The 27,756-nt window shown below is 56.5% G+C and overlaps 11 protein-coding genes across 11 annotated transcripts; 3 read left to right on the forward strand and 8 right to left on the reverse strand.

Annotated features, from left to right (window-relative positions):
- The first annotated feature begins 68 nt into the window (after positions 1–68).
- On the forward strand, positions 69–1,321 carry N657DRAFT_408995 (CoaE-domain-containing protein). The gene has a single exon (XM_062787237.1). The coding sequence runs from the start codon at positions 268–270 to the stop codon at positions 1,090–1,092; it is 825 nt and encodes a 274-aa protein (XP_062647224.1). The 5' UTR covers positions 69–267; the 3' UTR covers positions 1,093–1,321.
- A 229-nt stretch (positions 1,322–1,550) lies between these two features.
- Positions 1,551–3,743, forward strand: N657DRAFT_680655 (uncharacterized protein; the record flags this gene model as incomplete). Its single annotated transcript, XM_062796310.1, has 1 exon — positions 1,551–3,743. One exon carries the CDS (start codon positions 1,551–1,553, stop codon positions 3,741–3,743), a length of 2,193 nt encoding a protein of 730 aa, XP_062647225.1.
- Positions 3,744–4,742: 999 nt separating this feature from the next.
- Positions 4,743–6,086, reverse strand: N657DRAFT_680656 (uncharacterized protein; the record flags this gene model as incomplete). Its single annotated transcript, XM_062796311.1, has 2 exons — positions 4,743–5,027; positions 5,088–6,086. 2 exons carry the CDS (start codon positions 6,084–6,086, stop codon positions 4,743–4,745), a joined length of 1,284 nt encoding a protein of 427 aa, XP_062647226.1.
- A 1,071-nt stretch (positions 6,087–7,157) lies between these two features.
- Positions 7,158–10,052, reverse strand: N657DRAFT_645000 (cytochrome P450). The gene is made up of 7 exons (XM_062792860.1): positions 10,002–10,052; positions 9,381–9,929; positions 9,280–9,310; positions 9,072–9,219; positions 8,493–8,618; positions 7,805–8,444; positions 7,158–7,734 (listed from the first exon to the last, which is right to left on the reverse strand). The coding sequence occupies exons 2-7, from the start codon at positions 9,701–9,703 to the stop codon at positions 7,554–7,556; spliced, it is 1,449 nt and encodes a 482-aa protein (XP_062647227.1). The 5' UTR covers positions 9,704–9,929; positions 10,002–10,052; the 3' UTR covers positions 7,158–7,553.
- N657DRAFT_409267 (uncharacterized protein) lies at positions 9,817–10,631 on the reverse strand. The gene is made up of 3 exons (XM_062787238.1): positions 10,304–10,631; positions 10,002–10,243; positions 9,817–9,929 (listed from the first exon to the last, which is right to left on the reverse strand). Exons 1-2 carry the CDS (start codon positions 10,521–10,523, stop codon positions 10,068–10,070), a joined length of 396 nt encoding a protein of 131 aa, XP_062647228.1. The 5' UTR covers positions 10,524–10,631; the 3' UTR covers positions 9,817–9,929; positions 10,002–10,067.
- A 109-nt stretch (positions 10,632–10,740) lies between these two features.
- N657DRAFT_655884 (DUF1749-domain-containing protein) lies at positions 10,741–11,810 on the reverse strand (the record flags this gene model as incomplete). The annotated part of the gene is made up of 3 exons (XM_062794639.1): positions 10,741–11,035; positions 11,104–11,345; positions 11,379–11,810. The coding sequence occupies 3 exons, from the start codon at positions 11,808–11,810 to the stop codon at positions 10,741–10,743; spliced, it is 969 nt and encodes a 322-aa protein (XP_062647229.1).
- Positions 11,811–12,141: 331 nt separating this feature from the next.
- Positions 12,142–16,005, reverse strand: N657DRAFT_595877 (uncharacterized protein). The gene is made up of 3 exons (XM_062789989.1): positions 14,795–16,005; positions 14,649–14,746; positions 12,142–14,595 (listed from the first exon to the last, which is right to left on the reverse strand). Exons 1-3 carry the CDS (start codon positions 15,702–15,704, stop codon positions 12,301–12,303), a joined length of 3,303 nt encoding a protein of 1,100 aa, XP_062647230.1. The 5' UTR covers positions 15,705–16,005; the 3' UTR covers positions 12,142–12,300.
- A 492-nt stretch (positions 16,006–16,497) lies between these two features.
- N657DRAFT_409285 (amino acid permease) lies at positions 16,498–18,769 on the reverse strand. The gene is made up of 6 exons (XM_062787239.1): positions 18,500–18,769; positions 18,356–18,426; positions 18,177–18,304; positions 17,934–18,115; positions 17,016–17,872; positions 16,498–16,958 (listed from the first exon to the last, which is right to left on the reverse strand). The coding sequence occupies exons 1-6, from the start codon at positions 18,639–18,641 to the stop codon at positions 16,716–16,718; spliced, it is 1,623 nt and encodes a 540-aa protein (XP_062647231.1). The 5' UTR covers positions 18,642–18,769; the 3' UTR covers positions 16,498–16,715.
- Positions 18,770–20,434: 1,665 nt separating this feature from the next.
- On the reverse strand, positions 20,435–23,839 carry N657DRAFT_680661 (ARM repeat-containing protein; the record flags this gene model as incomplete). The annotated part of the gene is made up of 2 exons (XM_062796312.1): positions 20,435–23,707; positions 23,792–23,839. The coding sequence occupies 2 exons, from the start codon at positions 23,837–23,839 to the stop codon at positions 20,435–20,437; spliced, it is 3,321 nt and encodes a 1,106-aa protein (XP_062647232.1).
- A 499-nt stretch (positions 23,840–24,338) lies between these two features.
- Positions 24,339–25,578, forward strand: N657DRAFT_645006 (SYF2-domain-containing protein). The gene has a single exon (XM_062792861.1). The coding sequence runs from the start codon at positions 24,470–24,472 to the stop codon at positions 25,412–25,414; it is 945 nt and encodes a 314-aa protein (XP_062647233.1). The 5' UTR covers positions 24,339–24,469; the 3' UTR covers positions 25,415–25,578.
- N657DRAFT_409440 (NAD(P)-binding protein) lies at positions 25,490–26,955 on the reverse strand. Its single transcript, XM_062787241.1, has 2 exons — positions 26,420–26,955; positions 25,490–26,348 (listed from the first exon to the last, which is right to left on the reverse strand). The coding sequence occupies exons 1-2, from the start codon at positions 26,521–26,523 to the stop codon at positions 25,565–25,567; spliced, it is 888 nt and encodes a 295-aa protein (XP_062647234.1). The 5' UTR covers positions 26,524–26,955; the 3' UTR covers positions 25,490–25,564.
- Between the last annotated feature and the right edge of the window lie 801 nt (positions 26,956–27,756).

The raw sequence follows: 27,756 nt of genomic DNA on the forward strand, positions 1-27,756 counted from the left end.
GTGCGTTTGTCGTCGGAAGAAAAGACATGCCAAGACCGGCAGCTTCCTGAATCGGGGAATCAAGCTTGGCACATTCGATCGTGATCACCCCACCACCTTTGGACTGCCACTGAGCTCAACCCACTGTCTCTGACCCAGAACGAAGACACAATGTGCACACGGAGACTCAAAGAGCAATACACATAACCGTTATACTTGGAGCCTATCATATTTGGAGCGCGTCAGATCACAACGTCCAAAAAAGCCTCACCTACCCACCGCCCAAACATGCTGCTCATCGGCCTGACCGGGTCCATTGCCACGGGCAAATCAACCGTCTCCTCCCTCCTCTCCCAGGCCCCTTACTCCCTCCCCGTCATCGACGCTGATCTGCTCGCCCGCAAGGTCGTCGAGCCCGGAACGCACGGCTACAAGGCCATCGTCCGTTACTTTGGCCCTTCCACCCCGGACCTGTTGGTCCCCGCCGGTGAGGACATGCCCGAGGACGGGCCCGACGGAAAGGGTCGCCCCTTGAACCGTCCCGTGCTGGGGAGGCGCGTGTTTGGGGATGATGACGATCGCAAGAGGGACAGGGCGGTGCTGAACGGGATCGTGCACCCTGCCGTGAGGCGCGAGATGTTCAAGGCGGTGGTGCGCAACTATGTGCGCGGGGAGAGGGCGGTCGTTCTGGATGTGCCGCTGTTGTTTGAGAGTCGGCTGGATCGGTTTTGTGGGACGGTCATGGTGGTGGCCGTCCGGGACCTTGCGGTGCAGATAGAGCGGTTGAGGAGGAGGGATCCGCATCTGAGTGTGGAGGATGCTGAGAATCGCGTCAGCAGTCAGGGCGATGTGAGGGAGAAGGCCAGGCGCTGCGAGGCGAGAGGTGACAGGAGAGGTGTGGTGATCTGGAATGATGCGGGGAGAGAGGAGCTGGCCGAAGAAGTAAAGAGGGCCATGGAGGAGATTGAGAGGTATAGCCCGCGGTGGTGGAGTTGGATGCTGTGGGCTTGCCCGCCGGCCGCGTTGGCTTTGGCAGTCTGGGGGTTTTGGAGGAACATGAGGATCAATAGGACTTGGGAGAAGCAGGAGTTGAGGCGAAAGGCCAAGTTGTGAGTGGCCGGGTTGGGGTTACTGAGCGTGTTTCTGCGACGATTCTTTTCTTGTCAGTTGTTATCCAGCTGGTAGCTGCCCTCCCCACGCTCGGCGATCAAGCGATCAAGCGATCGCATTTGTGCACACCTGGCACATAACTTCACTTTCTTCATTGAGAGACAGCCATCTTTCCTTTTCTTGCTCGCCTAGGTTTCGGCTGATTTTAATTGAGGCCAGAGATTCCCATCTACACTGCTTCTGTGTCGGGAGATCCCAGGCCTTCTTTGCGGCATCGTTCTGCTCTTGGAAACCTTCAGCGTTTCGAAACTCTACAGGCAGCCGATACATCCAGCGCTCATCGCCCATTCCAGATTTGGCTCAGCTTGTATCCTCAATTGTGAAGGAAGGGCTCGGATATCGAAATTGACTCTCGTTGAGCCCAGTCGACGGCTCCTGAGCAAGCCAAGCGCAATAACGCCATGCCTCCGCACTCGGTGTTTGAGTGGATTGTCGGGCAGAACCTGCCTAAAGGGAAGAAGAAACAGTCATCTCGAAGGGAATCCATCAGAATCGAATTGTCCACCGACGACGAGACCGATACCGACTCCATCACGATCACGTACCCGCGCAACAGGTCCTCGAAGAAAAGCAAGAAGCACAGCCAGCCCAAACCAGCCGATCCACCGCAGGAAAAAAGAGTCAGTTTCAAAGACAAGCCTCTCAAGTCTGCCTTGAAGAAGGCTCGCGAGCCGGAATCATCCGACCCGTCCTCGGACGCATCCTCGGAGTCTTCACCGAAGGATTCCAGCGCTGAAGATTCCGGCGCTGAGGTCAGTGATGATGAGAGTAGCGAAGAGCCCGGGCCAAAACTCAAGCCCAAGAGGGTCAAGGAGAGGGCGAAGAAGCCGGGGCCAACGGGCAGCTCGGCAAGCAGCGGCAATGGCGACTCCGAGCCCGAGACGAAGAAGCATCACAATTGCTCTTGTGCATGCTGCGTAGCCGGGTTTGTGCTGCTGCAGAAGATAGAGGAGCTTACGAAGAACGGCAAGAGCGGCGAGGTTGCGCCAGAAGGGCAAGAGAAGTCAAGTCCCAAGAAAGATGGCAAGGAGAAGAAGGGTGAGGAGAAGAGCAATGGAAAGGAGGACAAATGTGAGGATAAAGGCAACGTGAAGGCCGCTCAGAACAAAAAGCGCGCCAAAAAAGAGGAGACCGAGACAGAAGCTGAAACCGACACCACTGCCGGTGCCACGGTTTCTGCCGCCGAGACGCCTACTGAGTCCGAGCCGGAGGCGTCAAAGCAGAACAAGAAGAAAAACAAGAAGAAGAGCAACGCTTTCTCGGAAGTTGAAACGGCCACGGAGTCCGAAGCCGAGCCGCCCAAAGGGGCGAAAGACAACAAAAAGAACGGCGTTAGTGAAAAGAACGAGGAAAAGCCAAAGAAGGATGGCACGGCGAAGAACGGAGAGAAGGCCGAGGAGAGTAAAGATGAGGGCGAGAAGCTGGACGACGGAAGCAAGACAAAGGGCAACAAGGAGACGGCGTCCAAGAAGGGCGATACTCTCGACAAGAAGAAGGCCGAGTCATCTGACCATCCCAACCTCATCATGCCTGTCCGCGAGCGCAACCTCAAGATGGAGCATGTGGTCGAGGACCCAACCCGGGACGCGCCTCCTAACGCCTATTTTGACAACGCCAAGAACACCTGCCGAGTCTACCACGGTCCGTACTGGGGCTACCCTTATGGTCATGCCTACCCACCCGCTACGGGAGCGCCGCCCTATCCAGGCCCCGGTTGGATGCCTGTGCCAGAGCCGCACACCACGCAGGGTCGTCGAGTGAGTGGGCCGCAGATCCCCCCGGGCTTCCCGCCGCCCCCTCATCTTCACACGCCGTATCCGGCTTGGCCCCAGCCCTATGGACCATTCCCGCCGCCGGTGCCACCCCCGTATGGCAGCCGACCGGTTGGCGTCTCGGGCATACCCGGCAGCCCTACCACTGAAGCCCTCCGACGCGAAGGCTTCCGCCTCAGCCCGCTCTTTAGTAACAATGCAAAGGACAATGACAAAGAGCGCCGCCAATCCAAGTCTGGGGACGGAAATAAACGGCCGCCTGACGAGCACAAGTGGTCCATAGGGACCGGCGTGCAATGGAAGACTCCCCCGACCAGCTGGGTCAAGCTTCCCAGCAACAAGAGCAAGAGCAGGAACGGTGGTTCTACCTCTGGCAATCAGAACAACAATGGCGGTAACGACAACAAGAGCGACAATGGCAACGCTGGGGGCGCCAGCGGCAACGACAACTCCAATAACGACAACAATTGGGGCGGCGATAACAACAACAATAACAACTCCTCTTGGGATAACAACAACAACAACAATAACAATAACAGAAATGCTGATAACAACAAAAATTCCGCTTGGGGCAACAACGACAACGGCAACGATAACAACAACTCCTGGGGAAACGACAACAACGAGGACAACAACAACAACAACGATAACAACTCCAACAAACTCAAAACCCCTTCCCCTAACACCCGGCCCGACCCGACAAGCAGCATGCCCGGCAGCTGGACCTCGCCAGCCAGCAAGCCCAACATTGAGTGGAAGGGCGAGGGCGACACGAGCTGGGGCGATCCGTCTGCGGCTCAGTCCGGCGATTCGGGTTGGTGAGAGAACTCTGCTCACTCGTCCGTTTTCCCTTTTCCCTCTTCCCTTTTCCCATTTCCCTTTCCCACTTTCACCCGCTCAGCCCCCCAAATCTGCCCTACCTACTTTACCGGGAGCCAGAGTCGGGTGGTCTACTTAAGACGGTCTTCCCTCAAGTGGAATGGTGTTCAAGGTTTTCAGGAGGGCGAGGGCAAGTGTCGAACAGGATCTCCGTGGCGTTCTATTGGTGTGGAGGTGGTGGAGAGATGCCACCACATGTCCGCCGTTCCGGGAGTTCGATGGGGCTGATCCCCTGGTTCTCGCCGTTTTTTTGTCAAGGAGAAGGAAGGCCACATTGGAGGACATTTAGCATTGTTGGGATACAATTATCCCGGGTTGGAAGTTCATGGCTATCATGGTGTTGCTCGCTATTTCATCGCCCAGGGGCAAGCTCGCTCGATTCTCCGTTTGTTGAGATGTTCTTGCTCGTTCATGCTTTCACACTATGCGGAAGGTTTTAAAGCGGCAAAATCGTCATGGATGGGACGGCAATGGAGGGAATGTATAATGGTTTCAGGGGCTGCTGGAGGGGATGATCTGATGCATAAGTCGGAAGCTGTACAAACATGAACACATATCAATACTTCGGTTCAACTGCTCATCATTGAAACGCAAGGGCAAACATGCCTGAAAGATGTCCTCATCACGCAACAGTGGAGGGACAGAATGTCCGACTAATGAATGAGTGGTGTTGCTCAGACAAAATCGGCCGAAGAAAAGCAAGCTAACATGCAGACCAACAAACACTTTCTGTAGACCATCCATGCAAGGGGCCGGAGCACAAGACCTGAACTACTGCCGGAAACAGCGGGCTCAAGTATTAAGCCACGGACAGGAGCGTGTAGTTCATGCCTTTTCCTCCGAAAGAGACAAAGCGACAACAATGCATGAAATAGCAATCTGGAAGCAAAGGCTGCCATCCAACCCCAACCAAGACGGCATGCAAGTGCAACCCAAAGCTCACTACTCGTCGTCCTCGTCCGACTCCTCCTCGGCCTCTTGGAGCCACTTGATGAAGGGCTCGGCAGCCTTGCGGACCTTCTTGGAAGTGGACAGGTCGACGTACTTCTTGGAAGCCTTGGAGCCCCACTTGGTCACAACCTCCTCGGAGACGAGGTCGTGGTGGTAGTAGAGCTGCAGGATCTTAACAACCTTGTCGATCATGTCCGGGTGCCCACCACTCAGGTGGCCAATGAGTCGCTCAGTGCCGCCCAGGAGGGCCTTCTCGTGACGTTCACTCGTGATGATCTAGACAAGAGTTAGCATATCATGCGGGTTTATCGAGGAAATGATGCTTGGTGGACATACCTGCTTCAACATAGAGGCACGCTTGGGGATCTGGGCGCAGATGTTCTGGTCAAAAATGGTCTGCACCAAGACCAGAACAGTGCGATGCTTGGATTCGATGCCCAGCTCCTTCGCCTTGACATAAATGTCAATGCTGTCGACATTGTTGATGCCGTCCTTCGCCTCTGCCTGCTCCTGGATCCAGGTGCCCAGCTGGTCGTAAACTGTGTTTCCACCGCCCTCGCCCTCTTCATCCTCGTCGTCGCCATTCAGAACGAGCTTCGCCTTGAACTCGCCAGGTAGTTGCTGCTGGCGGGCTCTGACGGCCTCCTCGCTCATGTCCACAGCCCAATCGTCGTCCTTGACTTCGACCTTCTTGTTCGCGAGAACCTCTGCTTCGGCCTTGATCTTACGGGTCAGAGCGTCGTCGTCGCTCTCCGCGCCCTTGTCCTCGGCGGTGGGCGAGGCCTGGTCGGAGTTGTCATCGCCCCCAGAGCCCTGGTCGCCGTCGGACTTGCCGTTCTGCTTGGCCTTGCGGGCACGCTCAGCACGACGCTCGGCCTTGTCCTTCTTGGTCTTCTTGGGCACGTTCTTGAGCATGAAACCGCTGAGCTTCAGGCGAAGGTCGACCTCAGTGCGCTGGCCACAAGCCTTGCAGTCGAGCGTGATGCGACCGTCCTTGATCTGGACGTCGGTTTCGGGATTCTTGCACTTTTTGCAGAGGACAAACTTGGAGATGAATCCGTCAAGGAGCTCCTGGAGCTTTTGGGCCTCGTGGGCGCCGTTGATGATCCAGCGGTCATCGGCGGGGTCCAGGTTGGTCTGAGCGCCGAGCTCAAAGCCGAAGTACTTGATCAGATAGCTGCCCGGGCGAGCCAGGGACTGAGCGACGCTGCTCAAGTTGGTAACAACGGTCTTGATGCCGTTACCCTTGCCTTCAATCTTGGTCTGGAGGCGCTCCATCTTGTAGCGATAGAAGGGGTCGCTGACATCGCGGCGGACGTTGACGAGGGAAGCCATTGCTGCGGTATTGACTGTTGACGATTGGTGGAAGCTGATTGTATCGAGTGGACGAAATCTCGGAATCTGGTGTTCTGAGGCGTGGCGGACGTCTGTGGGACTCTAGCAGAGCAGACTGTTGGCGAGTGTCGGAAGGGCGAAGCGAGGCTGGGCGTCAGTAGGATGCGGGGGGCGGAGTTGACATAGGGTAGGCGTGGTGATAGTCGTTGGCATGCATTAACGCTGAAAGACGACGACTCGAAGTTTTTCAACCGTCAGAGATGTTGGGACTACAAGGTTTCCGCGCTATGCGAAACGGACGCAGCTCGAGGGGGGGAGTGTGTCGGAAGACGGTGTCCTCTTCGTGCTGATACATAAACAACGCTTTGCTGCGTACTGAGCCTGGGAGCTGGTCTACTTGCGGCGGAGCCGGGTCGATGGCAGACGAAGAGTAACTTGCTGCGTTGACGGCCGGTCAGATGCGCGAAATGATTGGCGTCTTCGAATGCTCGGAATTTCGAGTGCTGTGGAGGAACCCAAGGGGCGGAACTGGCGGTAGATGATTGTTTGTCCAGTGATGGACGATGCAGCGAGGATTGCAGGAATGCGAATGTAGTTGAGATTCGGAGGGTTGCTTTGAAAGGGCCGAGAGACGATGAGACGGGGGATGGATTGCTTTTAAAATGGAGTGTGGAGATGGCTTGTCAAGAGTTTTCACGTTGCAGAAGTGAATGAGCTGAGAAATCCTCAACCAGAACAGAGGTGGAAATTTGGTGGAGATCAAGCCAGAGCACGGGATTGGTGGTGCTAAAGCAACGGCGCTAAGGTTTCCAGTGCGTGTTGCCCCCGCACGCCCCGCTGGATGTACACGGTACGTCTGACACGGATTTGGCCCCGCAGCGGTCGCCATTTTTACACGTGTATGACTCGAGTGTGATTGTGAATTTCTGGTCTTTCTCTCCTAAGGTACTTCATACACACTGTGTAATTTTTCCCCGTTTGGCCACCGTGGTGGGCAGTTTCCTTTCGGTTTTGACTGAGAGCGGTTTGTTGTTACGTGGGAACGCGGTAGGGAAGACAATGCTTGACATTCACAATATCTGTTTCAGCAAAGCTTTTACGGCTCGTGGCCCAGACCTTGCGCGATGTGCCACCCACTCTTGCCCACCCCTGACCATACATCCCAACGCCCGGCTGATATCCCCATATCTGTACACGACAGGTAGTTTGAACCAGGTTTGGCTGTTTCCAAAACCAAAGTGGTAGGTATCCTGTGTGATTCGTCCTTTTCGCCCTACGGATACAACCAACAGCACTCATATGCTTGAGCCTCTGTATCACGGATATGGTGGGATGGGTTTGTTCGGGCGTGCCACGTTTGCCGGTTTCCGTCCCCAGGCGTGGCCTGGTTACACCAGGCAGGGTCCTTCGCGGCGCGCCTGTCTGTTTGCTGGCGTCGGATGAATGGCTGGGATTTGTCGGCTCAACCTACTCGCCGGTGACCGCGTCCAGGGGAATGAATTGCAGCAAGCACCTTTGCCCTGCCGGGCGCGACGAGATCAGCTGGTCCGACATTCCCAGTTCCTCGGGCGCCATGGCAGCATCGGGGAGGGTGGTAAACCGGGAGTACACAGCCTGGAGCAGCATCTTCATCTCGGCGAGAGCCAGGCTAGCCGCGTCCATGTCAGCAATCATACCTCCTCTGTCACATGGCAATGTAAGGTAGGTAGGCAACGTACTGTTTCCCAACGCATCCCCTGCCCCCGTTGGCAAAGGCAAAGAACAGCCTTTTCCTCTCGGGATCACCCTTCTCTTCCAGCCACCGGTCCGGATTGAAGGCGTCCGGATTCGGGAACACGCTCCGGTCGATTCGATGCACCGAATACGCCTGGCAGCTCACGATGGTCCCTGCGGGCAAGAAGAAAACGTCGACGGTGCGGCCCCCGCAAGGAACGTAGCGCGGGAGAGACATGGGAATGGCTGGGAAACACCGCAAGCCTTCCATGACTACTGCATCGAGGTAGGGCAGCTTGTCGAAACTGGCTCCTGGGTTCGCGAGGAGCTCTTCCTGGAGTTTCCTTTGGTAGTGGAGTGACGATGGTTGGGAGAGCTCCCACATCAGGAAGCAAAGAGCGTCACCGGTTGTGTCAATGCCAGCAGCCATGTGGTCGAGGCATTCAGCGGCGACGTCAGTATGATCGAGATTATAACTGGGGTTCTGAAGGCGGTTGAGGAGCGTGAAGGGCGTAGTGTCGGTCTGGGCACATGTGTCCAAGACGAACTTGTCTGCCAACGGTGTTTCACGTGGCTTTGCGAACATGTACAAAATCCTGCCTAAGATCTTGTGTGCGGTGGGCCAGTAGTGTTGGAAGAGCCGGTCTGGCACCTGTTAGTGACAGAATTAGGCTGAGTCCCAAGACAACTCACTCTGTAAGCTATCGTCAAACGTCACTTCGCGCATGATCTCCTCGTCCTTGCTGCTCAGCAGCGAGTCGGCGCCATGAGGATGGAATAGATGATGGGTGACGCAGTCAAACGCATAAGAGTGAAGACCTGTGTTAAGGTTAAGACACTGAACTAGTGATTTCACTGAAGCAACTGGTAAACAACCTAAATGAGTGGTCATCAAATGGCCAGGAAAAGAAAAGCTCACCGACTAGCCCTATTCCCGCGCCGGTCGAATAGAGGTAGTCGGCTATGAATACTCCCAATGGGAATATTACTTCTCTAGAGGGGAGTCGAACCAACACCATCTCGGTTGCTGAGTTCCAACCAGAGCTCCTCCCGATACCGCTGAGCCAACTCGGTGTTGGCTCACTGGGAGGAGGTGGTGCTAGTGTGAATGTGAAAAACAAAATATGTAAAGCACTGGCGGGGACATGTGTAGAATGCTGGCTTCGGATGGAAGGAAGGCAGATATCTATGTTCGCTGGTCGAACTCGGCCACTTACAAATCTGAGCGCTGTCTGTCAGCCTCGTCAAGCAAACCATGCCACGAGGTAGCACGTACATAAAGATCAAGACTTCCGCCTATGGATTGAAAGCATCTTTTGACAAAGTTGGATGCCCCCTCAGCAATGCCGTCGAGGGACGGCGACCGGACAATGTTGGTGTTGGCGTAACGGTCCGCAATGATGCGCTTCCTTTTTGCGTGCTGGAAGCCAGTGTCAGGTATGGATATCACGTAGGACACTCCAAGTGAGTAGGGGCTCACGTCGTCCTTGTTTAAGGTAGTAAACATGGTCCTAGTCAGGACTCATCAGCATAACCTGCTCCCTTCGGAAACCTTGTTCAAGATGAGGCACTTGTACGTACCGCCTCCCGTATACCCTAAACATGTCATAAAACTCGGTTTTATCGTAACCACTGCCGCCAGAGCAATAGATCTCCTTAACGGCTGCGGCTGAGGCGAAGGCAACCTCGCGTGGGGCGATGCGGACAGAAGGCCCATAATTCAGGTGCAAGTCATGAATGTATTGGGTTCTGTTGGCCCTGAACTCGTTCCACTTCAGGACCAGCGAGGTGAACTTGGCGTACCACGGGCCTGGAATCTTGTTGAGTGGCGAGCTTAGAGCATGCCGAAGCGTGTGGACGACGAAGGCGACAATGGAGAGGATGATGAGCAGTGGCGAGAGCATGATGTTGGTAATTGGTGTTTCCTCTACCTTGCTCGCCTTGACATGGCCGAGTGATGTCGACGAATTCTTGAATATCTCTGGGACAGGACAGTCTAGTGACTCTCGAATGACTCTAATCGGGGCGATTTCAGAGGGGTAGCCGGCGTGCACAGGCCCGTAACCTCCGGTATCAAATGCCGGATCCCGGACATGCAAAGGGTTGCCGCCGTAGCCGGGATCGGCGATTCTTTGCGATAAGTGGGGAATTAGGCAACTGAACTAAGGTACCTTGGTAGGTATGGTTTGATTGCGAATTTACCTCAGCTCTGTCTGGAATAAGATATACAAGCGCCATGGTCAGCTGTCATTGTCGCCCTGCCTACTCCTACTTTCCACCCATCATGGTTCTCAGAAACGAGCCGCCGAAACCCGACTGAGCCTGCGGCGGGTACTGCTTGCCGTCTTTCTCGACCTTTGGCTCACAAGTGCACCACTTGTCCTCGGGTATGTTGGCGAAGACGGAGGCCACGTGGCTGCCACACCCGCGCCAGGTCTGCTTATCTATCGAGTGTCAATAGTGTAGATGGGACTCAGATTCATTGTGGCGAACGAGCAGCTTACTGCAGGTTGAGCAAGTCGCACTCATGCACATGGTGACTGACTGACGGCTTGGAGTTTGTCGAGCCTGGTGAAAGCAGCTTGGTTGGTGGCTGGACAATTGGTAGTCTGTGATGGAGCTGGCGGGTAGATCTGAAGAGCCTGAATCCAAGTAGTTTGATGCACGACGCCAGGCAATATATTTACGTTGTCCCCCAAAGAGTCCGTCTCCATTGTTTGTCATGCGGCAAAAGAGTCCAGTCGCCGAACATTGAGCCCGCCGATAACCCCACCATCGCAATCGCCGAGGGGCATGTGGCGCGGGGACCCACTCGGCTCTGATTGTGAGTTAACGGCCTTTCATCAGTCGTATGATATTACGGCTCAGACGTTGTAGGTTCCCCGAAGCCCGAGGCCTGGCAGGTACAATACCTAGCTAGGCTCTCTAGGGTACGGATACCTTAGAGTTGCTTGTCAATCTCAACCAAGAACTGTGCAACGCGATCTGCGAGCCACTGCTGCCCGGTCTCGTTGTCCACTCCGTGGTTTGCGCCCGGAATAAGCCCACTGAGCTCGCTGGCGATACCCGGCTTGCAGAAGCTCTTCCACTTGTTGACAAGCCCCATCACGTCCACCCCGGCTGGCACCCACTCGTCCTTCTCCGACGGCAGAATCAGCACTGGCTGTTCTAACCTGCCCCAGATTTCTACCAAATTTTTGTCGGGCAAATCCGAAGAGAAATAATCGTCATCGCCGCTGTCATCGAGATCATCAGCAAAGCCCCGCCCCCATGTCAATTGCCCGTCCTCGAACGACATACTCACCCAACAGCCGCCAGCGAACACCACCGATACGCCGTAACAGGACTCCCCCTCCATCCCTTGGGCATGACCTCCCTCGGCATAACCTCCTCTCCCCTTCCCTCCCTCACCATCCCTTCGGCAACCAGCAACGCACCCTCCACCTCCCCCTTATCCTCCACCATCCCTATAGCCTCGCGATCCGACACCGGGCCCTGCAGCACAAACCCATCCACCCTCACTTCCTCCCCCTCCGTCCCCTCCGTCTCTTCCCTGCCATCACCACTAGCATCCCTCACACTACGCAAGAATTTACTCCCATACTCCAAACAGTCCTGACACCCCGTGCTATGCCCCATGAGCACGACCCTCCGCACCCCCAACCCAATCCGCAAATACCGCACCATATCGGCAATCTCCCTCGCGTCCTGCGCAAGCGAGGCGTAGCCGAACCCCGTGAACGCGCTCGACAAGCGCGTCTCAAACACGGCATAGCGAACCGCGGCGGGTGGTGTTTCCCTAGCGTAAAGGTGCTCAGCGAGGTGCCGGACATAGGGGATCGTGTGGGGCCCGTCGCCCAGGCCGCCTATGAAGACGAGTGCATTTTTAGGTTGGGCTGTGGCGGTGGTGATGCGGGGGAGGTGCTCGTAAGACTGCACTGTTCGCGGGTGCTGTCCGCTGCTGCGATAGGAGTGGACTCGAACTGGGTAGGGGGCCAATATGGTCGACATTGTATGTGATGTGACCTGGTGTGTTCCAAGAGGACACAGTGAGGGAAAGGAGCTCAGTGTATAGTCGAGGTATGTAGAGCTACCTGACCTTCGTGAGTGGGAGGACTACACAATGCAGCGGAAAGAAACTCAATACAGGAGCTGCGGGGTAATACCTATGGAATGTTGTATCTGTACTCCATAACCACCCAAACTCCAACCTGAAGTCAGCTCCCTACGTTGCTGGACCGCTAACCCTAACCTACAGCCATCCTTAACTCCATTAGTAGTCACCCACGTTAATCAGAAATCCACGTTTGAGGGAGACAGAAGGTAAATCCAACTGGACATTGCCTCACATTTCTATGTCTTTGTATACTGTATAACAATGCATCCAAAGTCGCCTCGCATGCAGTAAAACAGTACAGTACGCCTCGGCAAGGCAAACCCTTTCTAGACACCCCTCCGTCACTCATCATCATGCGCCATCATCACATTAGCCAAACTAAGCTCACCTGCCAGACCTCCCACCCTCACCCCCATTCTCTGCGCTCAAATCCCTCTCGACCATCTCAATAGCGCCCAAGCTAGGGAACCGCTTCTGAAAATCACTAATATAATCATCCTTATCCGCCGCCGTCATGCTTAGCAGCGCCGCGCCCCCTTCCCTAGGTAAGTCCACCGCCAGAAGCGCCTCAGTCCCAATCCCACTAGCCCCGGCAGAGACAGAGGTGGACGGTAAGCCGCCGGCATCGCCGCGGATCTTGGGCGACGAGATAGCCCCTCTTGCAATATGAGCGGAGTTCGGCAGGAGAGGGCTTTGCTTCGTCGGGGACGGCGCTTGGCCCGCGGCAGGGAGCGGTTTGTTGAGATGTGTCGGCTTCGGCGGGGCCATGGGGCGGCTGGCGCCTCCTGTAGTGGTACTAATAGTGGTAGTAGAAGCGGTGGTTCGGCCCGTGGCAAAGAGCTCCATTGATGACCCCGAAGATGTCGGCGGTCGCTGCTGTTGCTGCTGAGCGCCCGTGGTCTGCGGGTTGGAGCTAGTACCGACAGGTTTCCTCGGTACAAACGGCCTGCTGTCACCGCCGCCGGCACCCGTAGCCCTGAGAGCAGACGTCGCGTTCGCCGCATCCGAGTAAGGCCCATACCCCTGCGCGGTGCGCGAGACGCTCGCCGAGGATCGCGTGCTTTCGTCAATAAGACTCTGGACCTTATTCTGAATCGATGCAACCCGCGAGACGCCTCCGATGCTCTTGGGTGGGAGAACGGGCGGGCCACCGCCGCGCTGGCCCACACGCTGCTTATACTCGGCCTGAGCCGCCGCCACGCGGGCTTCTTCCTGCGCCAGCATTCGCGCCTCCTGTTCGCGACGCATTTCAGGCGTCATTTCCTCCCAGTCGCGGGTTTGGCCGTCGTCGCTACGGCCGTCAACGGTTTCTGAGCCTGCAATGGGCGTGAGAACATGGCGATCCATGTCTTTAAGGGGGGATGATGCGCGTGGATGCTGGGACTGGCCGCTCGAGTTGCTTTCGAAGCGCTTGAAGGCGTCGCCAAACTTCCCGGCCAGGATGCTCTTGGTGCCAGCACCAAGAGATGAAAGGCTGCCTCGTTTGATGTGACTCTTGGAACCTTTATCCTTCCTTTTTGGGTCCGAGTCCTCCATCGAGCGGAGAAAGTCAACATTTGATTCGATGTTGGTGTCTTCGTCTGGGCTTGGGGGCAGACTTCTCTCCAGCCTATCCATAGAGTGCCTTGGAGACGGTAACGCCGGAGACTTGGACCTCGACTCCTGTTCCCGCAAAAAGTCGAGGTTGGATTCCAAATGCGTACTGACAGGCCTCGGTCTCATAGCCAGTCGCGAATTGGGCCTTCCTGGGTCTAACCGCTCCTGGCTCGGCCGCCCGCCTTCCAGTGACGGCCTTGATGACGAGGGGTAACGTACATGCGTTTGTTGCACACCTCCGCTAGGGAACGAGGGCGTCCGAGACTCTGCTCGCGACGACTGCGTTCCGTCGCCCGGCGGCGAGTGATTTTGGTCCGTGACGGGGACCCGCGGAACACTTGCTGCCCGGTGATGCTCAGTGGACGGAAAGCGACGGATTTGGGGCGGTGGAGCTTGCTCCAGAGCCGGAGATGTCATCGTCCCTGTTGACACCATGACAGGCTTTGGAGGCGGTTGTGATGCTTGTGATGAGATAGCTTGTAGTTCAGGGGTGCTCGAGATAATGACGGATGCGCGGCTAACTTCGGACTGCTTCGGAGGGGCAGTGGTCGCTTGGAGTGGAGGAGACATAACCGCTGGGGCGGTTCGGCTGACATCCATTGACTGTCTCGAACTGGGTTGAGCAGGGGCTGCAGCTGGAGACGGCTTGACCTGGAAGGCCTCGTCCGCTAATATTTCAGTAACTCGCTGGGCCAGGTCCTTGGGTTGTTGCTGGAAGTTGGACAGGCTGTCGTCAAAGTCAAACTTCTGGCCCTTGTCGTGGAGGAGCGAAAACTGATCCAGGGTGGGAAATCTGGAAGACAGTTCATCTCCGCCCTGTACGGCAGGTCTGGCATCGAGCGCAGCAAAAGGGTCACCGTTCGTCACCCTGCCCGGCGACGGGCTAGGCCGATTCGGCTGGGGTGAAGAGTGAGGGATTGGCACTCTCCCCCGCCGCATTCGCTCAACCTCGGGAATCACAGGCTGTTGCTGGGTCGCCTGTGGTGCGAAAACAGCGCCAACCATCGGTGGAGACTTGACTTGAGGTACAGGCAAGGGCTGATCACGCCGCTGTGCGTCCGTCTGCGGATTTCCGGAGTAAATCTACCTCAAGCATAAGTCATGTGTCGCGGACAGACAGGTTTGTCACCACTCACGTCTCTGACGGGGGGCTCCCGGCCTTGCATGGAGCAAGCCTCCCGGAGCACCTGATAAATATTGGGTCTGACCTGCGGGTTCTCCCGCAACATCCATGCTGCTCCTCATCAGCACCCGGTGACACACAGTTGCCTCAAGAGCTTACCGATGAGCCCTTTCAGCCTGTCGGAGAAGACGGGATGACTGGGAAATCTGTAGCTTGCGTTGAGGATGGCGAGCTGTCCCTGGTCCTCGAAAGGCGTGGTGTAGTAGCACAGCTTGTATAATAAGACGCCGAGCGCCCAGATGTCGGCCTTCTCGTCAATGGGCTGCTTCCGGTACACATCGACCATCTCCGGACTCCTGTACTGCATGGTGGTATGTTTTTGCACGTCCTCATCCATCGCGCGGCACTCGGCGGTGGTGGTGGGCGCCGGGCGCGGGGGAGCTGCCGAGCCAAAGTCGCACAACTTGAATTTCCTGGCGGAACCGGTAACCGTGATGAGGACGTTCTCGACTTTGAGATCGCGGTGTAAGAGGGGTGGACGGAGGTAGTGCATGCAGGCGACGCCCTCGGCGACATCGGCAAAGATGTTGAGAATTTCGGGTTCGGTCAGGCGGTGCTGCAGGCGCGTATTCATAAAGTCAATAAGCCCGCCGCCGTTGCAGAACTCCATGAGCAGGAAGACCTCGTAGCCGCCGCCCCGCAGCTCCGAGGCGTGCGAGTCGATGTAGGTGACAATGGCCCGGTGGCCCTTGAGTCTCTTCATGGTCTCGACCTCGGTGCGCATCCCCCGCAGCGACTCCTTGTCCGGGACAGCGACTCGCTTCAACACGGCCTGGTCCGTCCCATTGACCGGCGACGACAGTTTCACGAGGTAGACATGAGCGAAGCCGCCCTCTGAGAGGTATTTCTGAATGACGACGCGATGACTCCCGACTTGGATTTTGGTTCCGGGCGAGAAGGTGCCGGCCGGCGCGCCAGAAACAGCCACAGGCGCGGGGGCGGCGTAGGGTACCCCGTAATTGGCGGGCCGAGGCACCGCTGCAGGCGGCGCGTGGCCATATGAAGCCATGAGTTGGCGTGTATTCTTCGTTTTTAAAACTCAGAGAAGTGGCTATGTTTCGGAGAATGAATGAGCGGGGGATTGGATCGAGGCAGCAATGAGTTTCGGGCCGGTTGTCGCGGGTTGCAAGGGAGGAGATGAGAGGTACTCAGGGCGGAGTCGGAAAGGTGACCTCAGGGCATGGGAGCGTCGTCGTGGGAAAATCGTCTACAATACAGGATTCATGGCCGCGATTGTCGTAGGCCGAGGGAATGACAGCAAGTTGATCTTGAGGATGCGCCGAGATGACAAGCAGGTTTCGACCACAGAGGTCGACTTGGGAGGTTGAAACTTGAATGTCCGGCCAAAGACCGACAGGAAGTTGACACCCTGCGTTTCGTCCGATCAGGTGGGGCCAGCTGGCGCGCGCTGAAGCGCTGCTTGGCAAGCCTTCAACGGCTTAGGACTCCAGCGTCTGTGGGCCGTTTCTGAGGAGCTACAGCATTCAGCAACGTCAACTTCAGGCACCAAAGTTGACCCTCGAAAACTCAGCTGTCATCTCGAATGTAAGATTTAATTCCAGGGTGATCTGGATGCGTGCTTAGTCTCCATCGTCCTCGCACGCGATCAACTCCTTCCAAGCCAGCTGCAAAATCTAAACGAACGAGCACGTCACGGACTTGGCTATGTCTGGTGTTTTCGGGCACCATGTATCGTTTGGTTACTGACGGAAGAAGTGGCCGTCCCGGCTTCTTGCAGGGGCTGGTTGGCGCCAAATCTCCTTTAAAAAGCTCTCCCAGAGAGTGCCTGGCCCAGAAAGTCAAATAGGTCAACCGGAGGCACGGAGACGTTAAAGCCACACCTCCAAACGAAGATAGGCCAACCTGGTCCTGAGTCATCACAAACAGTAGGTTGTCTATATTGGAGCTTCAACTCGAGCCCGCTAGTCGCCGCGGAGACGGACAAAACGGGCAATCCATATCCTCCCCTTCACGCATCCGAGACCTCAAGGTCGTTTATTGCCACCTGAACATGCCGTGCCTAAACCAGCCCCTTGATGATACGCTTGGGCAGGTTCCTCCACGTCCTCTCCATCGGCTTCTCGTCATCATCACCCGGAATGTGCATGCGCAGACCAGTCACGAGGTCGACTTCCTCGGCAGGGATCCACAGCCTCCAATCCCTAGAATAAGCCTTCCAGCCAAGGTAGAGGGCGATGACGATGGGCGCGGCAAGGTAACTCATGAAGAAATCCTCTGCGTTAGGGGTAGCATCGGGGCTCGGCTGCATGAACGGGTTAGTGCGTGAACCATTGGAGCAAGGATTGACGGCGAGACTCACGTAGAGGGAGCTGTAGAAAGTGGCGATGAGACAGAGGAGGTTGAGAATGAGGCCGATCCAGCTGCCCCAAACGCCCAGACCGGGCTTGTACGGGATCTGGTCGAGGGTGTAGCCCTGAGCCTTCCAGATGTAGCGGAACCGGATGTGCGTCAGGCAGAGGGAGCCCCAGACGAAGAAATAGGAGAGACCTGAGATAGCAAGGAGCCAGTTGAAAACGGTTCTGCCCTCGGCGGCAAGTCCAAGGTAGCCGAGCAGGCCAAACGCGAGCTGGATGACCACACACCACAGTGGGCGGCCATGCTTGTCAATGTAGGCCAGGAACTTGGGAGCCATGCCTTGCTCCGCAAGGGCCTGCATGGTGCGGGTCGAGCCGAAGGTGCACGAATTGGCAACGCTGATGACAGCAACGGTGACGACGGCGTTCATGATGGACGGAAGCACCGCGATGCCGGCATCCTGAATCGCCAGCACGAAGGGAGATGCCTTCGTATTGGCGCCCGATGAGTTCAGCAGCCGGTCGTCGTCGGAGGGGAGGATGAGGCCGACAATGAACAAGTTGACAATGTAGAAGAAGGCGATGCGCCAAAACACCTGCTTCGATGCCGTCGGGATGGCCTTGCGAGGGTTCGCGCTCTCGGCCGCAGCGAGACCGACCAGTTCGGTACCGCCAAACGAAAAGGCGGCAATGACGAAGACGCTGGCAAACCCGTTGAAGCCGTTCCTAAAGGCACCGGGTTCATGCCAGAACCTGGCGCCAATATAGCCTCGGTCGCCGACGCCACCAGTGTTGATGACGATGCCCAGGATGATGAATCCAAGGCATGCCGCGATCTTGATCATGCTGAGGACGAACTCAACTAAGAAGGGGTCAGACGGGTTGATGCTGCATCTCGGGCTTGCCCATTGGTTCTTGCTTACCTTCGCCATATCCACGCACGCCAAAAATCTGGATTACACATAAGACGACCAGAAATACGGTCACCCAGACGCCCATGCTAATGTCTTCCCGCCAGTATTCGATTGTGATAGAGGCCGCGATAAGCTCGAAGGGGAGGATGGTCAACCAAGAGAGGGCGTAGTCCCAGCCAACGGCGAAACCCCTGTGCCGCAACTGTGAGCTTTGCCTGGCTATCAAAGAGACGGAGAATTGGCATAACCTACCATGAGGGATCGACGAAGCGGACAACGTAAGTGTAAAAGGCGCCGTTGACAGGGTACAGGACAGCGAGCTCGGCCATGGCCTGGCAGGTGAACAACAACATGATGCCCACAATGGTGTAGCAGATGATCTAGAATGGTCAGCCGCATTTCATTCAACGTCGGCAGCCCGCGTAACTTACCAGAGATGCTGGCCCGCCCTTTGACAGGGCGCCGCCGGAACCGACGAAGAGACCAGCTCCAATGGCACCGCCTGTGTGCCGAAACTCGTCAGTCTTACCGAGTCACCAGAGGCTAGCTTGCTTGGAAAGGTAAGTCGAACGTACCAATGGCAATCATTTGCATATGGCGATTTTTGAGGTCCTTCTTCAGCGTTCCGCCGCTGATGCCGGCCTCCTCATCGTGGGAGCCATTGTCGATATCGACGGCCTCCTTGACCGGCAACTTCTCGGGGTCTGCGGCCATCATTGCTTCACCAGCAGTAAAACGAACCAAGAGGCCTCAAATCGATGTGTCGAACAAGCCCGAGAGCCTCGTGAGGATTGTCGGGACGAAGGGAGGGAATATAAGGTACTCCCGTCCTAACTGTAACACGGCGAGACCGTGAGCTTGGAAACACAACCCCACTCAGGATGAACGGCCGCGATAAGGCAAAGTGCCATCTCGTAGGATCTCGAACCTGGGGCGTAGATAGCTGGCTCCCAAGTTGTCGAGGCCGAGGCCGTTACTGGCTTGGTGCACTGCCAACCAGCGGTGCAGCTCCCCGAACGGTAAGACGGCGCAACGTTGAGATATTCTCGTGCATCCGAGATCTCCCCAAGAACCCAGGGAGAGCCTTGCCTCCCTGCATGTAGCAGGCCGACGTGCATGGGAATGCACCGCTGACGAGCCAAAATAGGGTCTGTGACACCTCGCCCATTGGATCAAGCCTGCGTGTGGTGCCCGTCTTCCTTCCGCCGCCTGCTCGCCTCGACCTCCCACATGTGCTCATCGCTCATGCCGTTTCTAGAAGGACCAAAGGCGTCCACTCTTGGCTTCCCAAGGGCCCCTGCTGGCTTCGACGCGACAGGCGTGGCGACTGTGACACTAAGGTCGATAGCCCATCCCATGAGCTTGGAGAAGGTCTGATGCGTTGCGCATGGTTGGCCTGAAGATCGATCGTTTTGATATGTGAATAATCCCCAATTGGTCGACGTGCCGGGCCCACGGCTCAGTGCATCAGTAGGGCCTAGACTCTGGCCAGATGTTTCTCCATCACCCACGCTCCCTTCGATCTGCTGGTTCCTGGATTCGGCCCTGATTTAGTCCGCCAAGCAAACCGTCAATATCCCTCTCGGGCATTTATCTCAAAAGCGTTCAAGGGCCGCCACCACCGAGTTGCTGATAAGGCGGTCCAAATGGGGAAGGTGAGCGGCGGCGCCGACCCCCGCAACTATAAATCCTTAGATTTGAGTTGATTGTCACAGGTCAGTTCAAGGTTCCTTCATCGCTTACCGACAACAATACCATATAGCCAGGCCAAGCCTCCTCGTTCTCTCTCTAGCAACTTGTTCCGCCGCTCTTTTTATCATGAACAGCTGTCATATAATTTGAGATTCATCCTATTGACGATACAAGTTTGCGATTTGGATGAGGTGGGCAATCTGGTGCGGATGCTTTAAGCTTCTGCCAAGCTTCCCGAGGCTTTCCAGTGGAGGAGCTTCTTCAGCTTGGACGCTAAACGCTTTATTGCTTAGCGTGCCGTGGGGCTCTTCCGACTTCAGTACGCCAGCTTTCTGCAGCCTCCCCGCGTCTCTCACCCAACCTGATTCCACTCGAGCGTCACTTGTAGGTAATTTGGTCATCCAATTGCTAATAAAAGACTTGTCGATGCTTGAGTGCTGTAGACCTCCAGATACAGTTCCGGGCAGCGACAGGGTATAGATGTGGGTCTGCACCACATAGATTTTAGAACTGAAAATAGAGCGGGGTGGTACCGCCTGATCGTGTCACAGACAACAACTGGGCGTTACGTGCTTGTGTTCGCAACCCAAACACAATGACCAAAACAGGACACCGACGGCCTGGGTTTGACCGGCTCCTTGGACGGAAGTCGAGTACTCGGAACGTGCGGTCGCCGGCAGGAGCTCATTCAGGGCTGTCGCGGACAGCCACCAGAAAAAGCACACGTTTCTTCAACACCAAATGAAGCCAACGTCATGGTCGCGATATGCAACGTACTCCGTCTAAAACCAGGATTCTCTCACCTGACAGTAAACAAGCTATACCTCAGCCTCCACGGCTCCCCTCCCTTCCATCCTCGCAAACCGAAACTCAAATCCCTCCACAACCGGAGCGTCCCTCTCCTGAACCAGTCCCCTCTCATACAGAGCCAACCACACGGCATCCGCATTGACCGTCTCCAACGCCTCCCTCAGCTCCCCGTGGCGCGGCAACACATCCAATACCAGCCCCAGAATATCATCAAACATGTCATCCTCCAACCTGACATATCCCACAATCGCCGTCAACAACCCCAACGCCGCCTCCCAGACCTGCGACGCCTGCGAGAACCGGCCCAGCGCCGCCGCCGGGGAGGAACTTTTCACAACACCCACCCCTTCACCACCACCACCACCCCCCAACGGAACCAATATCCCCTCCCCCACCCTCCCTCCTCCACCATCCCACCTCCCGACCGTCCCCTTCCCCTTCCCCATCCTTTCCATCCTCAAACCATAAACATCCGCCCTAACCTTCCTCACCCACCGCCCCAAAGCCCCCCACCACTCCGTCTTGAACCTCGAACCCAAAAAGTCCCCCGCCGCCCGACAAAGCCCCGCCAGCGCGCCACACGCCGCTACAGCGACGTACGGCTCCGGGTCATACAGCCTCGCCAGCACAACCGGCCAGACGGCGTGGATGAGCGGCAGGAAGGCGTTCTCGTCTGGTGCCAGGGCGGGGCTCACGGTGGCGACAAGTTCGAGGAGCGATTTGCGGAGGGTTGGGCTCGGCGAAGTCAGATGGTGCTGGGTCAGGGAGAGAACGCGGGTAAGGAGGGTGTAAGTTGGGGTTTTGGGTTTCTCGAGGGATTGGTCGGCGGGTGGGGGGGGTTCGGTTTCGTCCGAGTCAGCGTCTTGGTCCGAATCCGGGTTGGTTAGCTTCTCGAGGAGGGAGGTGGCTTCGTCTTTTGCGGGGCCCCAGTGTTGTTGGGGAAGGGGCAGGATGGGTTCTTCTTCCTCTTCTTCTTGTTTGGAGCGTGTGGCTCGCTCGAGACGCTTGGTGAGGGTTTCGAGGATGCTGGGGATGCCGGCGGATTCGGCCTTCTTTTTGCGGTGGTTTATGGCTTTATGGTTGGCGTCTGCGAGGAGGAGCATGTCGGACTTGACGCCTTGAGTTACCACCTCGGACAAGACGGAGAAGAGACTCTCGACAAAAACGGGGTAGCCGTGGTAGTTGTCGAGGGCTGCGAAAATCGCCGCAACGACGTCGTCAAGGAAAGGTATCAGCCTCGGTCCCGTCAGACGGATCACCATGGTGAGGACCTTGGTGGAAGCTGGGGAGATATCGAATGTGTTCAGCCGCAGGGCTATCGAGTTGACCATGTAGTCTGCATTGTCGACAATCAGGTCGGAGACGCTGTCATATCCACAGGAGGCGGCGATAATGTTTAGGGTTGTGATGGCGTGCGCCCGGAGTTGCCGCGACTGTGAACCAAGAAATGTGGTGACGGGGTAGAGCACATCAATGAGCTCTGGACGGAAGTCTAGCTGGAGGCGGGAAGCGGCGAATGCTGCTACCTCTAGAGCGATAGCCTCTATTCGCCAGTCCTCTTCCACTGCGTCCGAATGCGCGGAGAGGACAGATGCTGAGAAGTCATAGAGCTCCCGGAATGTCTCCTCCTGATGTCTGGATTGCCCAAGGGAGGAAAGATCCAACAGGTCGTCTATCTCAGAAGACTGCGCGTAGGTTGATTTCAGGAGTTCAAAGGCAAGCCAGAAAGAGGCGACCTGGTTCACCCCTTGAGAGTCCCGGACATGACCTAACATGGAGGCTGCTAGTTTGATCTGCTGGGCCGGTGAACCAATGCTGGATATCAAGGCGCTAATCTCTTTCCTCGTCGCCTTCTGGCTCTCTGAGCCCAGCAAGACGGGCGAGTAAGTTGCAGTTTCTAACCCCGACCTCACCAGATCTGTGTTCGTCGCGACGTCTGCTCCAGTATCATCCACAATTCTGGGCTGCTTCGAGCTTCTTATTAGTGATATGATGCTGTCCCGGAGTGAGTCTCCCAAGGCATCATCGAGCGTCGATGAATCCATCTGCATCGCCGCGGACAGCTTGCTGCCTCGGAGGATACTCCTGATGGCCAGGTGCTTGACCCTTTCGTCACTGGACTGCATAACCCGAGGCAAGCCGGTTATCCAGTGATATAGGGCAGATTTCATGCTGTCCACAAGCTCCGGGTAGACGCCGGCAAGGTCCTGGAGGCTGGTTTGATGACGTGACCTAGTGTCGTCGTCTTCTTCCAGCACCATGGCACTCTCCACCAACATCGACTGGCAGTCGACGAGTGAGGAATGACATTGATCCAGAAGGGCAATGCAGAGTCTGTGAAGGGCTGCCTGCACAATGTCCGACTTATGCGACCTTAGCCTGAGAATTGCGGCCAAGGCGATCTTTACCTGGGCGGCGGTCGCCCTTAACCAAGAGGCGGTGAGTTTGCCCGGGGGATTCGGGTTTGGAGCTACGCTGGTAGCCTCAGCGTTGGTGTTGGCTTGATTCAGTGTCTCCAGCTCCTTGAGTGTTCCTCGAACTTTGATGTCACTGAGGACATTGACCAGAACCAGTTGAAGAAGATCCAGACAGCTCAAGATCACCGTCCTTTGAGTATGGTTTGCCCGGGGTGGGGAGAGGACCTTTGCGAGAGCCGATACCGTCCCTGGCAGAAACTGGGCGAGAGTGGTGTTATCCTTGATCGTGGTGAAGACCGCCCGTAGACATTCAACCGCCTCCAGCTGAACTGATGAGGCTACCCCTTCGGTCATGCCGTCCAACATAACCGTGACACTGTGGCCGAGAGCTGGTATTAATCTCCTTTCAGGCGACGAATCCGGCGATGCAGCAAGATGAGACGGCTGGGCAATGCTGACCAGAGCGGCAAGAGTGCGGAAGCCCTCGATGATAGTTTCCTCTGGCATGTCTGGCTTCGGCTGGTCCGGCACTCCGCCGATAACGAACGAGAGGAATACCAGCAGCTGCTGGAAGAGCTGGGGTGATGCTTTAGCTTTCCAGCCATGCTGTATGAGCTCTCTCAGCAGGCGAATGATGGCTTCGATGACACGCATGGAATAGTGGCCCCGGTCCCGGAGGAGGTAAGACAATGGGAAGAAGACATAGTCGGCCAGCTTTTCGTCCAGAATGGCAACATCCTTGGCTGCTTGGGCAGCCCAGAGGTCGATGAGAGCCTCAAGCAGCCTCAAAACCTCCTTCGAGTCGACAGCCTTGTCCTTGGGGCGGAGGGCCAGTTGGCTAAGAGGGACACATACTCGTTTCAGCTACACGCTCGATGCTCTCTGGTCAGTATCAGCTGGATGAGAAAGGGTTGGGCAAACCCCTGTGAAGTCAAAGCGACCGCTCACCTGCTGAAAGAAGTTGGTGCGCTGTGCCAAAGGACTCACGGACGCCATGGTGCGAGAGAAAGCACATGGTGTCTAGAACTTGGTGGAGTATGCAGGGGGTAAGTAACCAAGATCTTATTGTTTATGTCCTGGTCACAGCACGTTTGCCTCAAACAAGGAGGCTATTGTCGGGTGCTTAATGTGTACGGATCCGTAAGGGTGTAAGTTATGAACAGTGATGACGTTATGTTCTATGTAAACCCAGTAATTCTCTACGCAGATTGAAATCGCTCTCAGGTTAGTCTGTGTCATGTTTTACGCCACTTGCAATATCTTCGTAATGGGTCAGTTATGCATGTGTAAAGAAAAGATGCTTCCGATACTCAATCCTCATGATAAACAAGGAGAGCAACCAAGGCATGCCGCCCTACTGAATTTTTACCTGTGCTTGGATGCTGCTCCTGGTTCATCATGCTATGTTTCCTCGTGTGCAATAGTACGTTCCTAGGTAATGTCCTATTGTAAACTACACACGGTCCTGACCTACCAGACCAGACGCCAAGGCCGAGCCTCCATCGCTCGAACAAGTTCCAAAACCAGCCAACCCCTCGCAACCTCATCTTCAACTTCTCTCAGTCTGTCGATCCTGCCGGAAATTGACTCACACAGTCAAAATTCCCTCCATCGCAACCTAGTAAGATGCCTCCCGCCAAAAAGAGAAAGATAGCACCCTCCAGCGAGGAGCAAGCGGTGCCCGAGAAGGCGGCAAAGCACGAGACAAGCGATGAGCCCTCAGCCGATGGACCAGCCGCTGAACAGACAGCCGACAAGGATCCATCATCACTGCCAGCAACAACAACCGCTGAACTGTCTTCCTCCTCCGTCATCCCAGCAGCCACTGCCGCCCAGGAACGTCTCGCCCGATTCCGCGCGCTGCAAGCCCGCGCCAAGGCGTCCTCTGACCAGAACCTGAAGGAGGCAACCAAGGAGTCGCAACGGCTAGCCACCGACCCAACCCAACTCACGGCACTCAACCGCAAGCACGCCATCGCCTCACACAAGCTGCTCAAAGCCGACATTGAGGAGGCCGGCGGGGATTTTGAGCGCAAGCGGGCCTGGGACTGGACCATCGAGGAGACGGAGCGCTGGGACAAGCGCATGCGCAAGAAGGAGGCGCACCGCGACAATACTGCCTTCACCGACTACGCGCGCGAGAGCGAGAAGGCCTACAAGCGCCAGCTGCGCAACATGGGCGGCCCCGACCTGGAGCGCTACACGCGCGAGAAGATGGCCGCCATCGAGAAGGCCGCCGCCGCGGGGACCCTGGACATTGTCGAGACGGAGGACGGTGAGATGATTGCCGTCGACAAGGACGGGACCTTTTTTAGCACGGCCGACTCGACCGCCTTCGCGCAGCACAAGCCCGACAAGGCTGCCGTCGACCGACTCGTGGCAGATCTGCGCAAGGCTGAGGAGGCGTCGCTCAAGAGGAGGAAGGAACGGATGGCGAAGAACGGGGACGACGGAGGCGACGTCACATATATAAACGAGAAGAACAAGCAGTTCAACCAGAAGCTGGCACGCTTCTACAACAAATATACCGCCGAGATTAGGGAAAGCTTTGAGCGTGGTACCATGGTTTAGTGGGGACGGCTTCAGGGTGATTTGTTTCGGTCATGATAGCGAACGGAGTTGGGTTGGGTATTGAGTTAGATATTGTACATGCACCGTCTAAACTACCTATACACGGAGGTGACACAGTGATGATACATTGAGTTTGGGGTTCACCCACCCCTAGAGCATCGTCTTTCTCCACGCCCTGTGTGCCAGCTCCTTCAACTGCGGCATTTCCACCGGTCCCTTCACAGTCTCGTCAGCCAGCGCCTCTACCACAGCATCGGCAACCAGATCCGCCTTCAGCGGCTTCGTCGCCACCGCCCCAAAAAACCCACCCAGGACACCCCTTGTTAACCCATTAACCGCCGACCCCGCCGTCGCCAAAGCCGCGAGCGCCATCGTAGCGGCCCTCGACTGGTCGTACATGAACGGCGGCCTGAAAAACACCCCCCTCATCTCGGGAAACTCCCTCGCCACCACCGCCTCGGCCTCCCTTTTCGTAGTAATATACCTCGAAGGCAGCACCGGCGCCCCGGCCGCCGCGGAAACGAACCCGAAAGCCTTGACCCCTTCCTTGGCAGCCTCCTTGGCCAGGAGGATTGCACTGTCCCGGTTCATCATCTCGTACGTCAGCTGCGCGGGCGAGGTGGGCGGCTCGACACCGGGCTCGGCGGCGCCCTCGTCGCGGACCCGCTCGAGCGGGTTGCGCGAGTGCGCGCCCTTGGCCGGGCTGAAGGCCTTGGCCAGCCCCGAGAAGGGTGACTCGCGGCCCGAGATGACGCCCTTGTAGTCGGCTTCCAGCAGGATGCCGAGAGTGTGCACGACATAGTCGGCGCCGTGCAGTAGCGACGTCCATTGCGCGGGGCGGAAGATGTCGCCGCGCTCCCACGCGACTTTGTGAGACCAGGAGGGAGGGGTGGGGGAGGAGGTGACCGTTTCCCAGCGGGGAGCGCCCGAACGGCTGGGGAAGCGGTTTAGATATCGAATTGGGTTTTCCAGTCGTAAGAACTATGGGCGGATGAGGAGACGTACCTGACTGACGTGACGTCCCAGTCGCGGGCTACGGCTGCGCGGCATATTCGCGAGCCTAGGAAGCCGTTGCCTCCGAAAACGACTATTCTTTTCGTTGCGGACATTGTGTGTGGTGTGAGCCCATGAGCTTAGTGACGCATGAGGTAGGTAGACTCGATGCTTTGAGTAAGTGCAAGAACTTCTCGGGTCGACGAGAATCCCAAGCCCGAATAAGCTTGTGAACAGGAAGAGGGTCGTGTTCTCAGGGCCCAGACAGTGTTAAGAACCCGTACAATGCCTCAGATGTCAAAGCAGATGGTTTTGCTGGAGCTTAATGTTCCTATCTTCGGAAGCCCAGGAGAGGGCCATGGGAGAGCTAGAGTGAGCTTCAATCATGTCATCTCAACGGGAGTTGCAGGGGTTCTGGTTACAAGGGTTCAACCGTCGTTCACGAGGTGGTTCCACTCGTCATAACCGCCGGGGATCTGGAACCAAAATCTGCCCCAGAAGGCTGATGACCTGGTGAGCTTCCATTTCGCCTCTTGCATCTCGCGGCAACCGAACTCATTCGTAGGTGTCTTAAAAATAGGTCCCGTAGTCTAGTATCAGCGGGCTCCAAACTTCCTACCGGTTGGGGCGGCAGCAATTTGATTCAGTTTCGAACATGAACCGCTCGCTACCTAGTAATACCGCTTCGGTAGTTGCTCGCAGGCATCATTGATGGCAACAACCTCAACTATGTGCCTTGACCATAAAATCACTGGGCTGGCTAAATCGCTTATATTGTACCTGGTAGATACCTCAAATACAAGCCTGAGTCGTGCTTAAAGGCCGTCGTCCTCACCAGGAATTCCAGCATAGTCCTCCTGTTCATCGTCGCTATTCATGACGCACATCTCCGGCGTCGCCTTGCCCTTGAATCCTATCGTCGGCTCGGAAGGCAAATCCTCGCAACTGTCATACGCAAAATCCGACCCCACGAACGCAAACGCCTCTGGCACGCCATATCGCTGTAAAACCTCGCCCCTACCATCCATCTTGGCATCGCACCTGAACCTCGTCAGCGCAGCGAACCGAACCCTCCCGTCGTCCCTCGCCGTCTTTGCCTTCGCCAGTGCCACCAACGCCTTGGTAAGCCTCTCCCTCACAATTTCCCCCGCAATTTCCCCCGCCTGCATGTCGGGTCCCGCCAGGCACAGCAACTCGATATTCGGCGGCAGCGAGACGTTAGGAGCTGGTCATCTTTGCCGTCGTCGCCATCTGTGACGGAAGACCTGTTTCTTTGCACACGGTACTGACATTGGGGAAGACGTGATTTAGGGCCGGGAAGCGAGCCAGAGTGGTGTGGGTGGCTTCGG

This window comes from Parathielavia appendiculata, assembly GCF_033297405.1.
Source record: "Parathielavia appendiculata strain CBS 731.68 unplaced genomic scaffold N657scaffold_6, whole genome shotgun sequence".
Classification (NCBI taxonomy): Eukaryota; Fungi; Ascomycota; class Sordariomycetes; order Sordariales; family Chaetomiaceae; genus Parathielavia; species Parathielavia appendiculata.

Excerpts from the sequence above, each read along its gene's own strand:
- N657DRAFT_408995 (XM_062787237.1), top strand. The coding sequence starts at position 268 with ATGCTGCTCATCGGCCTGACCGGGTCCATTGCCACGGGCAAATCAACC.
- N657DRAFT_645000 (XM_062792860.1), bottom strand. The coding sequence starts at position 9,703 with ATGCTCTCGCCACTGCTCATCATCCTCTCCATTGTCGCCTTCGTCGTC. Across the intron at positions 8,445-8,492 it reads GTTTGACGATAGCTTACAGA|ACCGGCTCTTCCAACACTAC; the intron begins GTGAGTTGTCTT and ends AACAGGTGCCAG. Across the intron at positions 7,735-7,804 it reads AGGGGATGCGTTGGGAAACA|CCTGGCTCTCGCCGAGATGA; the intron begins GTACGTTGCCTA and ends GGACGCGGCTAG.
- N657DRAFT_409267 (XM_062787238.1), bottom strand. The coding sequence starts at position 10,523 with ATGACAAACAATGGAGACGGACTCTTTGGGGGACAACGTAAATATATT. Across the intron at positions 10,244-10,303 it reads TGCGACTTGCTCAACCTGCA|ATAAGCAGACCTGGCGCGGG; the intron begins GTAAGCTGCTCG and ends GACACTCGATAG.
- N657DRAFT_595877 (XM_062789989.1), bottom strand. The coding sequence starts at position 15,704 with ATGGCTTCATATGGCCACGCGCCGCCTGCAGCGGTGCCTCGGCCCGCC. Across the intron at positions 14,747-14,794 it reads CAGGCTGAAAGGGCTCATCG|CATGGATGTTGCGGGAGAAC; the intron begins GTAAGCTCTTGA and ends GATGAGGAGCAG. Across the intron at positions 14,596-14,648 it reads GGGAGCCCCCCGTCAGAGAC|ATTTACTCCGGAAATCCGCA; the intron begins GTGAGTGGTGAC and ends TGCTTGAGGTAG.
- N657DRAFT_409285 (XM_062787239.1), bottom strand. The coding sequence starts at position 18,641 with ATGATGGCCGCAGACCCCGAGAAGTTGCCGGTCAAGGAGGCCGTCGAT. Across the intron at positions 18,305-18,355 it reads AGGGCGGGCCAGCATCTCTG|ATCATCTGCTACACCATTGT; the intron begins GTAAGTTACGCG and ends TGACCATTCTAG. Across the intron at positions 17,873-17,933 it reads CGTGCGTGGATATGGCGAAG|TTGAGTTCGTCCTCAGCATG; the intron begins GTAAGCAAGAAC and ends ACCCCTTCTTAG.
- N657DRAFT_645006 (XM_062792861.1), top strand. The coding sequence starts at position 24,470 with ATGCCTCCCGCCAAAAAGAGAAAGATAGCACCCTCCAGCGAGGAGCAA.
- N657DRAFT_409440 (XM_062787241.1), bottom strand. The coding sequence starts at position 26,523 with ATGTCCGCAACGAAAAGAATAGTCGTTTTCGGAGGCAACGGCTTCCTA. Across the intron at positions 26,349-26,419 it reads TGGGACGTCACGTCAGTCAG|CCGTTCGGGCGCTCCCCGCT; the intron begins GTACGTCTCCTC and ends CCGCTTCCCCAG.